The following is a 17003-nucleotide window of genomic DNA, read 5'->3' on the forward strand; positions in this document are numbered from 1 at the left end:
TTGAGGACATTAATACATTCACTAAAATGACCACTGTCCCAACTGCATTAGATAAGTACATATTCCGATACCTTTAATTTTGTATTTAGTAGTCCAACAGCAAAAGGAAGGAATGAATGTTTGAACATGTTCTTCTTGGCCATGGGCATTCTGAAGAGCCAGCCAGAGGGAAGCCTCTTGAACTGAGGGTGGGAGGGGTCGCCACCTGAGGGTGGGAGGGGTCGCCAACAGCCAGAGTCTTCCTTTTGGTTGCCTTGTGGAATAGAATGCTCAAGTGTGCCTGTGGTCGACCAATTACTTTGCTGACTGTGTGTACTATTCTGGTCAGTTTGCTTTTGCTACTCAGATTACCATACCAAACTGTCATATTGAACGTGAGGATGCTCTCCAAGCTGCTGCCTCTCCAGAACATCCTGGCTGACCCCAAACCCCTTTAATGTCCTGATTAAGAACAGGTGTTGGCTTGCTTTCAAAAAAAAAATACAGTCTGCATTCTCTGTAAAACTCTGCTTGTTATCAGCATAATAATGCAGGCACCATGTCACAAGGATCTGTACACAATTCCTGGAAGCTGAAAATGTCCCAGTTCTACCATGGCCTACATACCTCACCAGACATGTCACACATTGAGAATGTTTTGGATGCTCTGGATCGACATATGACAGTGTGTTCCAGTTCCCTTCAATATCCAGAAACTTTGCACAACCATTGAAGAGGAGTGGGACAACATTCCACAGGCCACAATCAACAGCCTGATCAACTCTATGCAAAGGAGATGTGTTGCGCTGCATGAGGCAAATGGTGATCACACCAGATACTGACTGGTTTTCTGATCCACGCCTCTACCTTTATTTTAAGGTACAGTTTGAAATATCCAATAAATGTTGTTCCACTTCATGATTGTGTCCCACTTGTTGTTGATTCTTCACAAAAAAATACAGTTTTATATCTTTATGTTTGAAGCCTGAAATGTGGCAAAAGGTCGCAAAGTTCAAGGGGGCCGAATACTTTCGCAAGGCACTGTATCTGATCAACAGATGTATGTCTGTATTCCCAGGCATGTGAAATCCATAGATTATTGCCTAATGAATTATATTCAATTGACTGATTTATTTTGAAATGGTTGTGTTTATATTTTTGGTCAGTATATTTAGGCCATAACTGAAGGGATGAATACTTATTGACTCAAGACATTTCAGCATTAAATGTTTTACACATTTAAAAAAATATATGTCAAAGTGGACAACAAATCTCAATTCAATCCATTTTAAATTCTGGCTGCAACAACAATATGTGGAAAAAGTCAAAAGGTGTGAACTTTCTGAAGGCACTAACATACAATTTGAGCTTGGTTTGTTATTATTTTACCATCACCTAAATGACAATAATCCCCAAATTAATATAGCAGAAAAAAGAAGTTTAATCCAGTCCATGGCCTAAATGTGTAGTTCAAAGAAGTTGTGAAAACTACACTATGTAACTAGGGGCACTATGTAACCAAATATATATTTCCTATAGAAGCTTTCTTTGACAGCCAAAGCCAAATATATACATGTGTTTTCTATAATTTTGTTATGAGTTCTTCACTCTCCATGTCAAACTCTTGTTCTTTACCCTGTAGAATACAATACATGGTGTTAGGCATAAAAGGTTAGTCTCATACACTGTCCACTGCTTCATATGTTCCATGACCCAACAGAAGAGATGAAGTTTAGTGTCTTACCAGGAAGATGAGTGTGTGGTGTATGATGAGTTCTCTGGTGAGGCGCACCATGTTTGTGTTCATGGCCAGCTCCTGGAACAGTGTTGGGACAAACACCAGTGCCAGGTTCTGAGCTGTCATACGGTTCTCTACACTGTACAGCTGAACTCTAGAAAGAGGTTGGCAACGATGAGCATTAGTCATGCAGGATCATTTTGTTGCCCTGTTAAAATCTTACAATCATTGATCATGTGTTGTTCTTACATGTAGAAGTGTCCACACAGGGCGTTGAGTGTGATTCTGTTGTCAGGGGGTAGCTTCTTCAGGAGTCTGCGGTAGGTAGCCAGTCTAAGGTTCTCTTCTGTGTGGGCTATGGTGATACAGGCAATGAATGAGAACCCCATTACTCAAAGTACAGCTTGTATTGAACAACTTGTTAATCTAGATCAGGGCTACTCCAATACTATTTGAGAAGATCCGGTCACACAAATTTCCTAGGTGGCAAATATCTGGATAGATATTGTAATTTAAAATCGACATAGTAACAAACCCCTACCTCGTGACCCCAAACTGTTCACACCCCTCTTGTTAGCGGAGAGAAAATAGTGCAGTTTAGAAGCTAATTTCCTGAAATTCGACCCGTTTTGCCATGTCTTATGTTGCGTGTTCATACGTCTGAGTGACTCAAACATTACCTCAAAATGTAATACAAAAAACCTTGGCATATAATCTGGACATGATAACTACAAGGCTTTCTGGACATGATAACGACAAGGCTTTCTGGACAAGATAACTACAAGGCTTTCCGGACACGATAACTACAAGGCTTTCTGGACACGATAACTACAAGGCTTTCTGGACACGATAACTAGTTCCAGTGTCGCGTTGGATAATCATAGCCTGCTAGCTAACATAGCATCCCTCTGTTTGAGTAGGCTAAACTAGCTAGCTGTATTTGCAAGTCTGTTAGGACATCAACTTTGTGCATGACACAATTCATTTTTCCAACAATTGTTTACAGACAGATTATTTCACTTATAATTCACTGTATCACAATTCCAGTGGGTCACACATTTACACACACTAAGTTGACTGTGCCTTTAAACAGCTTGGAAAATTCCAGAAAATGTTATGGCTTTAGAAGCTTCTGATAGGCTAATTGACATAATTTGAGTCAATTGGAGGTGTAACTGTGGATGTATTTCAAGGCCTACCTTCAAACTCAGTGCCTCTTTGCTTGACATCATGGGGGAATCAAAAGAAATCAGCCAAGACCTCAGAAAACACATTGTAGACCTGCACAGGTCTGGTTCATCCTTGGGAGCAATTTCCACATTCATCTGTACGCAAGTATAAAAACCATGGGACCACGCAGCCGTCATACATCTCAGGAAGAAGACGTGTTCTGTCTCCTAGAGATGAACGTACTTTGGTGCGAAAAGTGCTAATCAATCCCAGAACAGCAGCAAAGGACCTTGTGAAGACGCTGGAGGAAACATGTACAAAAGTATCTATATCCACAATAAAATGAGTCCTATATCAACATATCCTGAAAGGCCACTCAGCAAGAAAGAAGCCACTGCTCCAAAACCGCCATAAAAAAAAACAGACTACGGTTTGCAATTGCACATGGGGACAAAGATTGTACTTTTTGGAGAAATGTCCTCTGGTCTGATGAAACAAAAATAGAACTGTTTGGCCATAATGACCATTGTTGTGTTTGGAGGAAAAAGGGGGAGGCTTGCAAGCCGAAGAACACCATCCCAACTGTGAAGCATGGGGGTGGCAGAATCATGTTGTGGGGGTGCTTTGCTGCAGAAGGGGCTGGTGCACTTCACAAAATAGATGGCACCATGAGGGAGGAAAATTATGTGGATATATTGAAGCAACATCTCAAGACATCTGTCAGGAAGTTAAAGCTTGGTCACAAATGGATCTTCCAAATGGACAATTATCCCAAGCATACTTCCAAAGTTGTGGCAAAATGGCTTAAGGACAACAAAGTCAAGGTATTGGAGTGGCCATCACAAAGCCCTGACCTCAATCCTATATAAAATTGGTGGGCAGAACTGAAAAAGCGTGTGCGAGCAAGGAGGCCTACAAACCTGACTCAGTTACACCAGCTCTGTCAGGAGGAATGGGCCATATTTCACCCAACTTATTGTGGAAGGCTTGTGGAAGGCTACCCAAAATGTTTGACCCAAGCTAAACAATGTAAAAGGCAATTCTACCAAATACTAATTGAGTATGTAAACTTCTGACCAACTGGGAATGTGATGAAAGAAATGAAAGCTGAAATAATTAATTCTCTCTACTATTATTCTGACATTTCACATTCTAAAAATAAAGTGGTGATCCTAGCTGACCGAAAACAGGGCATTTTTACTACGATTAAATGTCAGGAACTGTGAAAAACTGAGTTTAAATGTATTTGGCTAAGGTGTATGTAAACTGCTGACTTCAACTGTATTTATTTTATATATATATATATATATAAAACTGGTAAAAAAAATTAAAAATAAATAAATGAAGAAAATAAATATTATACAACATACAAAATATGAATGAGAAGGTCAGAGGGGAGGGAATTCCGACCTCATCCAATGGGTTTTGAGAAGAGAGCAAGAAGAGAGGGCACGAGGAATCCAGGAAATATATTCTCTCTGGGGTTGTTTAAGATGCAAAGGACAGTACCTGCAGCCTTGACCCACAGTTCCCTTTGTGTCTGAGGGATGAGCACCACCTGCTGGCGGACATACTGCTTCAGGGCCCCTGCAGCGTCCAGGAGACCCTGTTCATCTTTCTCCAGAGTGGCAGTTTTAGGTGATCTGCTGAGGGCTTCCACCAGACTGCTGACCTTAGTGGCCAAGCCACAGCGCCGGTACAGCCCATCCACCTTCAGGCCTGGGAGAGAGACAGAAGAGGAGCAGAGCAAATTAACCAGTTGTGAGAATTCATGTTCCTGCCGGAAACTGATTATCCAGATCACTACAATACTTGTTCCAGTCTCAAATGGCTTGTCACTCACCATATTGTGTGATGTGTGAGATACACCTCTCAATGGCAGGGGGCACATTGCCAATGGCGTTGGGTGGCAGCTCGTACAGTGATGGGCGCTGCTTCCTCTTTGTGGTCACTGCCCGTTTCAGTAGGCTGTGCCAGGACTGACAGCTGTGGTCTCGTTCAAACTGCATAGACATGGTTCTAGCAGGAAGAAGAGATAGATGCATTGGAGACCATCCTTTGAATGACAGATGCTGAAATACGTTTGGGAACCATTGCTATGACATCAAGTACAATGGAATGCAACTTGTTATAACAAAGTGTTCCTGTGGTGCTGACCTCTCTCCAGTGACCAGCTCTATGGTGTTCTCAGAGGAATCTATCTCTGTGGGCAGAAAAGAACACCGTCATATTACCTTATCATGATACTTCTGCTCCTCTACACAAGGCATGTAGAGAAAAATCATGTTGTGTAAACATGCAGACAATGAGGTGCGACTCACTGTATTGAGTCTCAGGGTTGAGTGTTAGCCTCTCTCTGTGGCGCTGCTGGTCAGTAGGATAGACGAGGACCTGACCTCCACGGAGCACTGCCCAGACCTCAGTGTGCTGCAGGCCTCCTCCCTCCCTCAGAGACACCCGGGACACAGCAAACACCCCGTCCAGCTCCTCCTCATCTATGGGCCCAGGCAACACCACCTGGTAGAACATATGATTAGTTTTGACACACATTACTATATCTATCTGTGTTATCTGTAGGCCTAATCTCTGCTCAGGAAAGTTGACACAAAGGTCTCTATTATCATCCAGCGTATGGAACACTGTACCTACAGTCCTTAATAGTCCCAGATTGATAAACACACAGCTGTTATTGTATTACCCTGAGAATATGAAGCAGGTGATTCAGTAGACCCTCTTCAGTGTCAGCATTGCACACCAACTCGTCCGTCAGAGTCACCATTTCAAACTCGTGAGTCGATCTGTGGGGGGAGGAGGAAATCAACAAATCCCCCTTATATATCTTATAAACCGTATTAAAACATATAAAATCTTAAAATTGGATCTGAAATGTCTCCCACAATGTTAACGTCATAAGGTTGCAGTACCCGTTGGAGCGGTGGAAAATGGAGATGACCTCCCTCAGGTCCAGAACATCACAGGCTGCAGAGTCGTTCTCCTGGGAGAACAGGAAGCGGTCCTCCTCCAACTTCCCATGGAGCTCCTCCTCTCCTGCGCACACAGGTTTACACCCATTAAGAAGTTGCCTTTGATATCAAACCATAGGCTTTTAGGCTATTGTGATATGCCCATAGTATATGGGTACCTGCAGCAGAAGGAGGGTCAGAGGTGCCCAGCAGAGACCCTGTGACCTGATGAACATTGGCAGGGGCATCTGTAAAAGAGAAAAACAAACATATTTGAAAGCATGATGAACAAGACAGACATTTTGATGTACTGACTGATATCATGAAAGTGACAAAACAACAGCAGTGCTGTGGATCTTAGGCTGCAATTACACAGTCAGACAAATTCAGATAATTTTTTTCACTAATTTCAACCAATCAGATCAGATATTTTGGATCTTAGAGCCTGGACCCCTGAAGTCAGTATCTGTGGATCTTAGAGGACCCCTGATATTAGTACCTGTGTACTCGTTGTGTCTGAGCAGCTCCGCCTGCATGGCCTGTCCAGCACGCTCTGCCAGGGAGATGGGTGTGGGGCACTGAGAGTCCCCTGAGTGGCATAGGACCCGGGCCCCCGAGCACAGCAATGACATGGTCTCTGGGACATTAGGGCCACACACCACCTCACAAAGCCTCTGGAGGACACAGGGTGAGGGGAGGATGCCATAACAACCAATAACACATACCATTCAGCACAGTCTGTCATGTACAGACTCTGGGAGGTTTAGGTGTATTTTCCTATCTTTGAGGATTGATAGGAATCAGAATAGGATGCATACATGTAATAACACAAGTTAGGAAGGGATCTGAACAAAAATCAGATGAACTACACTGTCCTCTGCTGGTTATTAGCAGCAGTGTAGTCTGAGAAAGGGGCTGGGATTGGGGCTGGGATTTGGTCTGAGGCTGGGTTTGGGGCTAGGATTTGGTCTGAGGCTGGGTTTGGGGCTAGGATTTGGTCTGAGGCTGGGTTTGGGGCTAGGATTTGGTCTGAGGCTGGGTTTGGGGCTGAGACCTGGGGTTGGGGCTGTGGTTAGGACTGGGGTTTTTGGCTGAGACTGGGGCAGGGAATGAGACCTGGGGCTGGGATTTGGTCTGAGGCTGGGTTTGGGGCTAGGATTTGGTCTGAGGCTGGGTTTGGGGCTAGGATTTGGTCTGAGGCTGGGTTTGGGGCTAGGATTTGGGCTGAGGCTGGGTTTGGGGCTGAGACCTGGGGTTGGGGCTGTGGTTAGGACTGGGGTTTTTGGCTGAGACTGGGGCAGGGAATGAGACCCGGGGTTGGGACTGGGGTTGGGGCTGTGGTTAGGGCTGGGGCGTTGGCTGACCTGGTTGAGCAGTCTCTGGCTGGAGGCTAGAGGATGGGTGAATCTGTATCGGCCCTTGGTGTACTTGGCCCTGATGAAGTCCCCCCTCTGATCCACAGAGGAGTCTGGCAGGATCTGCTCTGCACCCGGCACATTGTGACCCCATACATCATTGGCTGCTTTGTTCCCATAATAGACAAATAGCTATGGAGGAAAGAGAACACAGTTATTAGCAGTGCCTATTTTCACATGACTTTACTTCTTTATTTGGTGATACATACAAGTATTCAGACACCTTCCCTTTTAACACATTTTGTTATGTTGCAGCCTTATTCTAAAATTGATTAAATATGTTTTCCCCTCATTACACACAATACCCCATAATGACAAAGCAAAAAAATAGTAATAAATTGTTGAAAAGTTAATAAAATTCAAAACAGATTTATATTATTTACATAAGTATTCAGACCTTTTGCTATGAGACTTGAAATTGAGGTCAGGTGCATCCTGTTTCCATTGATCATCCTTGAGATGTTTCTACAACTTGATTGGAGTCCACCTGTGGTAAATTCAACTGATTTGACATGATTTGGAAAGGCACACACCTGTCTTTATAAGGTCATACAGTTGACAGTGCATGTCAGAGCAAAAACCAAGGCATGAAGTCCAAGAAATTGTCCGTAGAGCTTCGAGACAGGATTGTGTCGAGGCACAGATCTAGGGAAAGGTACCAACAAATGTATGCAGCATTGAAGGACCCCAATAACACAGTGGCCTCCATCATTATTAAATGGAAGAAGTTTGGAACCACCAAGACTCTTCCTAGATCCGGCAGCCTGCCCAAACTGAGCAATTGGGGGAGAAGGAACCCGATGGTCACTGACAGAGCTCCAGAGTTAATTTGTGGAGATAGGAGAAACCTCCAAAAGGACCATCTCTGCAGCACTCCACCAATCAGGCCTTTATGGTAGAGTGGCCAGACAAAAGCCATTCCTCAGTAAAAGGCACATGACAGCCCGCTTGGAGTTTGCCAAAAGGCACCTAATTGACTCAGACCATGAAAAATAAGATTCTCTGGTCTGATGAAACCAAGATTGAACTCTTTGCCCTGAATGCGTGACGTCTGGAGGAAACCTGGCACCCTCCCTACGGTGAAGCATGGTGGTGGCAGCATCATGCTGTGGGGATGTTTTTGAACGGCAGGAACTGGGACACTAGTCAGGATCAAGGGAAAGATGAACGGAGCAAAGTACAGAGAGATCCTTGCTGAAAACCTGCTCCAGAGCGCTCAGGACCTCAAACTGGGGCGAAGGTTCACCTTCCAACAGGACAACGACCCTAAGCACACAGACAAGACAACACAGGAGTGGCTTTGGGACAAGTCTCTGAATGCCCTTGAGTGGCCCAGCCAGAGCCCGGACTTAAACCCAATCAAACATCTCTGGAAGACAAGGCTGTAATTGCTGCCAAAGGTGCTTCAACAAAGTACTGAGTAAAAGGTCTGAATTCTTATGTAAATGTGATACTTGCAAAATGGTTAAAAAACAAAAGTTTTTGCTTTGTCATTATGGGCTATTGTGTGTAGATTTATGAAGAATAAGGCTGCAACTAACAGAATGTGGAAAACTCAAGGAGTCTAAATAGTTTCTGCAGCACTGTTACAGTGAAGGTCATCTCACCAGAATCAAAGGTTCAGTCCACACTTTACTGTCCAACTTCAGGCTTCTCACTTTGGAAACATGGATGCCCAAAGAGCGATGCTGACCTTAGAGAAACAATAGGGACACAGGTCATATAGAGCAGTGCGTACACATCCTGAGTATCACCACAGTCCCAGCTCACCTGCACAGGTCTCACAGACGACCACCAGCAGGTTAACTGAGGCCCACTCGGGGTTGGCACTGCCACAGTCGGCACACACTTTGTTCCATGGGTTGGCCCAGAGTCGGTGGGCCACCTCGCTGCATGACAGGGCACTGAGGATCACCTGGTTCAGACTCCCCAGCCACACAGCCAGCTCCCTCGATGAGTCTGTGGAGAAACTAGAAATACAAAGACTGTGTTTCTCAGTAGTAAAGCAAGGCGCTCACATACACGGGCCAGATACTGGGATAATCTGATAGAAGAGCAATTGTGTAATAACACAAGTTAGGAAGGGATCCTAACAAAAAACAGATGAACTACACTGTCCTCTGCTGGTTGAGAGCAGCACTGTGGGCTGTGGCTGACCAGACAGAGACAGTGAGAGAGAAAGAGAAAGAGACAGACACTCACTTGAAGGTTTTGTACGGTGTGATGAGACTGAAGTTATGACGGCCAGTCTGCTTCACTGACGCCACGTTCATGGACACATAGGTCAGCCCAACCCCCAACTGGAAGTCCTGCACGGCACAAATAACATGAACTGAATGACACAAAATACACTCAAGATGTCCTCCCGAACTGTCATAACAATCATATAGTGATGGAGCTCAGCAGAGCCCTGTTCACTTCCTCACCTCTTTGTTGTTGTAGATCCATAGGTTGTGTCCACAGATGGCAGCGTACACTCTGTTGCTGCGAGGGTCCTTCATGGTCAGGGCTCCATGCTGCTCCGGAGGGGCTGGGGGGTCCCATCCACGAGAGGCCAGGAGGGACGTCACCCAGCCCTCCTGCACCGCTGGGACCGGGGAGAGGGGTGGAGAGATGCTCAGGCACAGGGCAAAGCACAAAAACAGTAGGAACCAGAAAGAGGAGTTCAAATCCATCAGCAGCTCACCTTTGTTGTGCGCCATGAACTCAAAGTGCTTCTTGCAGAAGTAAAGGGAGAAGCGTCCTTTGTCCTGCTTGCAGACGTTGGTGATGCTTGACACGTGGAACACTAGGTCTGTGAACTTGCCCTGCGGCCCAGAAAATTAGGGGATTTTGTAAGATACTGGCATAGCCTGGGAGAGACAATAATGATATAACAACGTTATGCCTTAGTTCTAGTCAAAAGAAAGGGTCCATTGGACCATGGTGGTGCTAGTGGTTCACTCACTGTGCGTTTCTTCCAAAATGATACCAACGGTCCATCCAGGGTGGCCCACAGAACATTGTGCCTTCAGGAACCAAAAGTATCTCAATTTTTAAATACATAGAAATTAGGCAATGACATCTGGAAAATAATGTCATATCAGAGAATGTGATTTCAGTAAGATGTTGTTGAATAGCAACAGTACATGTATCCCAGTGTCCCACATTACCTGCGGCCCTTCCATACATCCAGCCAGCTGGATCGAGACACCACATTCTCCCTACGAGAGGACTCTGCTGCCTGGGTAGCATCACCGCTCGCTGCTGCCTGTTTTCTCCTGCTGACACGGATGGTGGCCGCACTGTGGACAAAAGAGAGAAGAAGTTATCTCAAAGAAACATGACAAATATTTAATTAACTGGCAGCTATCTTGAACAAATATGCTATACAATTAATACAGACCCACTGATTGTACAGTATCTCATGGGTAAATTACAAGACACCTATTGCATAACACACTTCATGTCTTGCACAGAGCACTGCTACACAGGTGAAAACATTCTTAGTGGGGAGGAAGCAGGAAGTATAGGCACGTGTAATACAGTGATCTGAATAGGTAAACAAAGGGGCTTGTAGAGTTCACAGGTGATTAGACAAACAAGTATATCACGCTCAAAATCAAATAGCTACTGTTTCATGTTTGATCCGGCAACACATTTTTACATTACAGTCATTTAGCAGACGCTCTTATCCAGAGACTTACAGTAAGTGAGAGCATACATTTACATACCCGTCCCACTGTGGGAATTAAACACACAACCCTGACGTTGCAAGTGCCACACTCTGCCAAGTGAGCCACACCCGAAATGACCACTTCAATTGGTTTTAAATTCTATCACACCCTTAAAACCATGTAATAATATTGAAAACCCATTGAAATTGTATCAATATTGGTAAGTGGCTATGTTAAAATCTCAGTTGATTAGGTATCATTTTACTCTAATTGAATTCCCCATGAAGGCCATCTGTTAACTTCCTGTCTGTCTGCTGTGACGGGTGCTGTGACGTACCGTGGGATCTTCTGTTTGAGAGGTCTGGTCTGCATAGACTCCTTTTCCACAGGTGGTTTCCCGCTGGGGACAACACCAATACAAACATGCCCTGACGCCACACTGGAAGAGGCATAGAAGAATGACAAAGCCATTCAACATTTCTACCACCAATTTGTTTCGTGTGACCTGTAGCTTGTTACATGTAGTTCCACACATTGACATACATTATCTTCCCTGCCTTTAGCCAGGGCCTATACTGTTTTGTGGCCTATGCTTTTGCACCTCTTATTTGATACTCACTTGTTCATGTGGGATGGGTTCTTTATTTCTTCAGTAACGGCATCGTCATCATTGGACGATTCAGATCCAGATCCAGGGCATTTTTCCCAGTCAGCTACGTCAGTGACGTAGGGGTCAGTATCCACAACCGGACTGACGTAGGGGTCAGTATCCACAGCCGGACTGACGTAGGGGTCAGTATCCACAGCCGGACTGACGTAGGGGTCAGTATCCACAGCCGGACTGACGTAGGGGTCAGTATCCACAGCCGGACTGACGTAGGGGTCAGTATCCACAGCCGGACTGACGTAGGGGTCAGTATCCACAGCCGGACTGACGTAGGGGTCAGTATCCACAGCCAGACTGACGTAGGGGTCCGTATCCACAGCCAGACTGACGTAGGGGTCAGTATCTACAGCCGGACTGTGTGGAGAGAAGGACAACCAGACAGATGGACAGAGTCCATTACTGTCCAGTACTGGGTAAGATGGAGTCACTCCAGAATCAGATCTGAAGAGAAGGAAGTTACACTGGCTTGGACTCTGCTCCGCTGGGCTGGTAATGGCAGGCTTATTTAGGATAATGGCAGGGTTGTCTTCCTTTTCTGCCAGCAAATCATTTGCGGGTGGAATACCTGTGAACCCAAGATAAAATGGTGAACAGTAAAATATGCTGTGTTGTTTGGTGACAAATGAAAGCAGGAAGTATTTCAGAAGTCTGTCACTGAATCACAAGCGTTTGTGTTTAGGAGTAAAAACCAGTTTTTCTTGTGTTGCTATTGTGACAGTACACTGCGGCTATGTTTGGCTGTAGGGGTGCTTTACTGGAAGTTAGGACTCAAGCTCAGTATCACATAGAATGCACTTCCTTGACCTCATTGACCTTGAGTAACTCTTTAATGAATGGCACGGAACAAATCTTGTTTAGCATGATAAAATATTGTTAATTGGTGAGATGTTGAAAGGTAAGCTGTTTCACTGGCACACTGTGTCTGAGCCAATCAAATATGGCCTGTCATTACACAAGTACAGTCATAGTTCTTACAAAACTCATCTGATCCCTATCTTTATTATTATAAAATATGTAACTTATCATGATGAGCACAAGGGCCTACCTCTGCTATGAATTCCTGTGTCAGATGTATCGTGTATCAAATCCCTTGAAGACAAGTGTAAAAACAAAGAATTAGAAAACAATCCCCAAGAACGTATCAGGTGTTTGGTAAAAGAAGTGGACATCACAGGGATCACTCACCGATCAGAAGAGAGCTGGATCTGTCGGCTCCCTCCAGCCCGCTTGTAGCGAGTCCGTGGTTTAGGTACTGGCACAGGCATGTCTGGACCGAGGGGGGCAGACATCTATTTCACAGTAGGATATATTACTGTAGGTCACAAACACATGTCTGAAATTAGTTTTTTTTCCCCAGACATGTAGATTTGATAGTTACTCAACTAAAATTGAAAGTCAGACAGTAAATTACTACTTGAGTTAAAGTATATGGTTTTAAATATACTTGGGTATCAAAAGTAATAAATCATTTAAAATGACTTATATTAAGCAAAGAAGACGGCACCATTTGCCTTGTTATAAAAATGTCCGATGTCCGGATCGCCAGGGGCACACTCCAACACTCAGACATTATTTATAAAAGATGCATTGTGTTTAGTGAGTTTGCCAGATCAGAGGCAGTATGAATGTCCACGTGTTCTCTTGATAAGTGAGTGACTTTGAAAATGTTCCTGTCCTGCTAAGCATTCAAAATATAATGAGTACTTTGGGTGTCAGGGAAAATGTATGGAGTAAAAAGTGCAATATTTGATTTAGAAACATAGTGAATTAAAGTAAAAGTTGTCAAACATATAAAGAGTGAAGTACAGATACTCCAAGAAACGACTTAAGTAGAACTTATTTTTACTTAAGTACTTTACACCATTGATACCCCATGACAAAGCGAAAACAGTTTTAGAAAATTTTGCAAATGTATTAAAATAAAAAACAGAAATACCTTATTTACATAAGTATTCAGACTCTTTGCTATGGGACTCAAAATTAAGCTTGGGAACATCGTGTTTCCATCGATCATCCTTGAGATGTTTCTACAACTTGATTGGAGTCCACCTGTGGTAAATTCAATTGATTGGACATGATTTGGGAAGGGACACACACCTGTCTATAAGGTCCCACATTTGACACTGCATGTCAGAGCAAAAACCAAGCCATGAGGTCGAAGGAATTATCCGTAGAGCTCCGAGACAGGAGTGTGTCGTGGCACAGATCTGGGGAAAGGTACTAAAAATGTTCTGCAGCATTAAAGGTCCCCAGTGGCCTTCATCATTATTAAATGGAATAAGTTTGGAACCACCAAGACTATTCCTAGAACTGGCCGCCCGGCCAAACTGAGCAATCAGGGGAGAAGGGCCTTGGTTAGGGAGGCGACCAAGAACCCAATGGTCACTCTGACAGAGCTCCAGAGTTTGTCTGTGGGGATGGAAGAACCTTCCAAAAGTATAACCATGTATGCAGCACTCCACCAATTAGGCCTTTGTGGTAGAGTGGCCAGACGGAAGCCACTCCTCAGTAAAAGGCACATGACAGCCTGCTTATAGTTTGCCAAAAGACACCTAAAGACTCTCATACCATCAGAAACAAGATTCTCTTGTCTGATGAAACTAAGGTTGAAATCCTTGGCCTTAATGCCAACGTCTGGCGGAAACCTGGCACCCAACCTACGGTGAAGCAGAATCATGCTATGGGGATGTTTTTCAGCGGAAGGGACTGGGAGACTAGTCAGGATCGAGGGAAAGATGAACTGAGCAAAGTACAGAGAGATCCTTGATGAATACCTGCTCCAGAGTGCTCAGGACCTCAGACTGGGGCAACGGTTCCCTTCCAACTGTACAACGACCCTTAGCACACAGCCAAAACAACGCAGGAGTGGCTTCGGGTCAAGTCTCTGAATGTCCTTGAGTGGCCCAACTAGTGCCAAGACTTGGACCCGATCGAACATCTTTGGAGAGACCGGAAAATAGCTGTGCAGCGACGCTCCCCATATAACCAGAGCTTTAGAAGATCTGCAGAGAAAAATGGGAGAAACTCCCCAAATACAAGTGTGCCAAGCTTGTAGCGTCATACCCAAGAACACTTGAAGCTGTAATCGCTGCTAAAGGTGCTTCAACAAAGTACTGAGTAAAGGGTCCGAATATTAATATAGATATGATAGTTATTTTTTGTAATCCTGTTTTTGCTTTGTCATTATGGAGTATTGTGTGCAGATTGACAAGGGATAAAAAAAATATCAATTTTAGAATAAGACTAACTTAAAAAGTGAAAAAAGTAAAGGGGTCTGAATACTTTCCAAATGCACTGTACATGACCCTTGTTTGTTTATATACACTACATGACCCTCATTCGTTTATATACACTACATGACAAAAAGTATATGGGCACCTACTCGTCGAACATCTCATTCCAAAGTCATGGACATTAATATGGAGTTGATCCCCCTTTGCTGCGATAACAGCCTCCACTCTTCTGCTTTCCACTAGATGTTGGAACATTGCTACCTGGACTTGCTTCCATTCAGCCACAAGAGTATTAGTGAGGTCGGGCACTGATGTTGTGCGATTAGGCCTGGCTCACAGTCAGCGTTCCAATTCATCCCAAAGGTGTTCGATGGAGTTGAAGTAAGGGCTTTGTGCAGGCCAGTCAAGGTCTTCCACACAGATCTGAACAAACCATTTCTGTATTGACCTTGCTTTGTGCACAGGGGTATTGTCATGCTGAAACAGGGAAGGGCCTTCCTCAAACTGTTGCCACAAAGTTGGATGCACAGAATCGTCTAGAATGTCATTGTATGCTGTAGCTTTAAGATTTCCTTTCACTGGAGCTAAGGGGCCCAGCCCAAACCATGACAAACAGCCCCAGACCATTATTCCTTCTCCACCAAACTTTACAATTGGCACTATGCAGGTAGCACTCTCCTGGCATCCGCCAAACCCAGATACGTCCGTCAGACTACCAGATGGTGAAGCCTGATTGATCCCTCCAGAGAACGCATTCCACTGCTCCAGAGTCCAATAGCGGTGAGCTTTACACAACTCCAGCAGACACTTGGCATTGCGATTGGTGATCTTAGGCTTGTGTGTGGCTGCTCGGCCATGGAAACCCATTTCATGAAGCACCTGAGGAACAGTTATTTTGCTGACATTGCTTTCAGAGGCTGTTTGGAACTCAGTAGTGAGTGTTGAGGACAGACGATTTCACGCACTTCAGCGGTCCCGCTCTGTGCGCTTGTGTGGCCTATCACTTATAGGCTGTTGTTGCTTCTAGATGTTTCCACTGCTCAATAACAGCACTTACAGTTGACCAGGTCAGCTTTAGCAAGGCAGAAGTTTGATGAATTGACTTGTTGGAAAGGTGGCATCCTATGATTGTGCCACATTGAAAGACACTGAGCTCTTCAGTAAGGCCATTCCACTGCCAATGTTTGCCTATGGCGATTGCATGGCTGTGTGCTCGATTGTATACACCTTTCAGCAACGGGTGTGGCTGAAATAGTCGAATCCACTCATTTGTAGGTGCATGTGTCCTAAATGTTACAGCAACTATTATCAAGTCGTTATTACTTTTAACAATGTCTTGGATTGAGGTTTAGGCCTACCGAGACAGATTCTGAAGGTCATTGTATTGCCTTTTTCTACTCAAAGCTTATAGGTAGGCTATGGTTGCGGTTTATTTTAACATTTCACATGGCTTACTAAAACTTTGCGTTCCAGTTTTGTAAATACATAAAAATATTGTTATGATTATTCGTTGGGGGAAAACTGTGTGAATATGAGTTAATAGTTCGTGTTGGAAATGTTGCTCTCAACTACAGTCGTTTAAAGCTTATAAGCTCTGATCAGTTACGGGTACATTCATGCTGTTCTGTTCAAAGGTGACAAACACCGTAGGCTACCGCAATTGTTTCGAGCACGTGACATAACTAGGACTGACGGTGAAGGCCAGATTTCTGTGTAACTCAACCGTGTTTAGAAAATCCTAAATTAAATGTTACATAAATGATTTGGTAGGCGTAATTAAAATCTTACCTTGTCGTTACTCTTCTGTTCTTGTTCAAATGCGATGTTCCGTTCAAAATAGATCTGGAAAGGTTACCCTCCTGATGTTGAAGAGGTTTGTGGTGGCTGTTTAGCTTTCTGTCGACGACGACCGTGTGTAGCCTATACAGCGCGGTCTCACCTGTATTACCTGTTACAGCGGCTGAGCCAGGTCAGCTGCTGGGCAGGGCTACTAAACGAGTATTAGCACATAGATACCATCAAAGTTCAATCATTGTAATTTATTCATGAGTCAATAAATATCTCAATTAACCATACTTATTTAGCATGTACTTGGGCATGTTCAGTGCGCACGCAAACAGACACACATTAATTGAATATGGAATATTGTCCTTTGGGGACTACTGGCTTCTACCTTCTAAGA

At 44.2% G+C, this 17003-nt stretch overlaps 1 protein-coding gene across 2 annotated transcripts; it reads right to left on the bottom strand.

Moving 5' to 3' along the window:
- Positions 1 to 52: 52 nt before the first annotated feature.
- On the bottom strand, positions 53 to 16764 carry LOC135544112 (arf-GAP with Rho-GAP domain, ANK repeat and PH domain-containing protein 1-like). Of its 2 annotated transcripts, none has more exons than XM_064971502.1 (24): positions 16610 to 16764; positions 12774 to 12877; positions 12634 to 12677; positions 11541 to 12153; positions 11259 to 11360; positions 10418 to 10549; positions 10213 to 10273; positions 9952 to 10072; positions 9692 to 9852; positions 9468 to 9574; positions 9036 to 9235; positions 8873 to 8958; positions 7215 to 7397; positions 6350 to 6524; positions 6030 to 6098; positions 5812 to 5935; positions 5586 to 5685; positions 5209 to 5404; positions 5045 to 5090; positions 4731 to 4906; positions 4397 to 4606; positions 1967 to 2072; positions 1724 to 1871; positions 53 to 1615 (listed from the first exon to the last, which is right to left on the bottom strand). In XM_064971502.1, exons 2-24 carry the CDS (start codon positions 12875 to 12877, stop codon positions 1562 to 1564), a joined length of 3318 nt encoding a protein of 1105 aa, XP_064827574.1. In that variant the 5' UTR covers positions 16610 to 16764; the 3' UTR covers positions 53 to 1561. The 2 variants fall into 2 exon arrangements, with proteins under 2 accessions (XP_064827574.1, XP_064827573.1); XM_064971501.1 differs by having other exon boundaries at positions 12774 to 12900.
- Positions 16765 to 17003: the final 239 nt, after the last annotated feature.

Source organism: Oncorhynchus masou, chromosome 8 (genome assembly GCF_036934945.1).
Source record: "Oncorhynchus masou masou isolate Uvic2021 chromosome 8, UVic_Omas_1.1, whole genome shotgun sequence".
NCBI classification, from domain to species: Eukaryota; Metazoa; Chordata; class Actinopteri; order Salmoniformes; family Salmonidae; genus Oncorhynchus; species Oncorhynchus masou.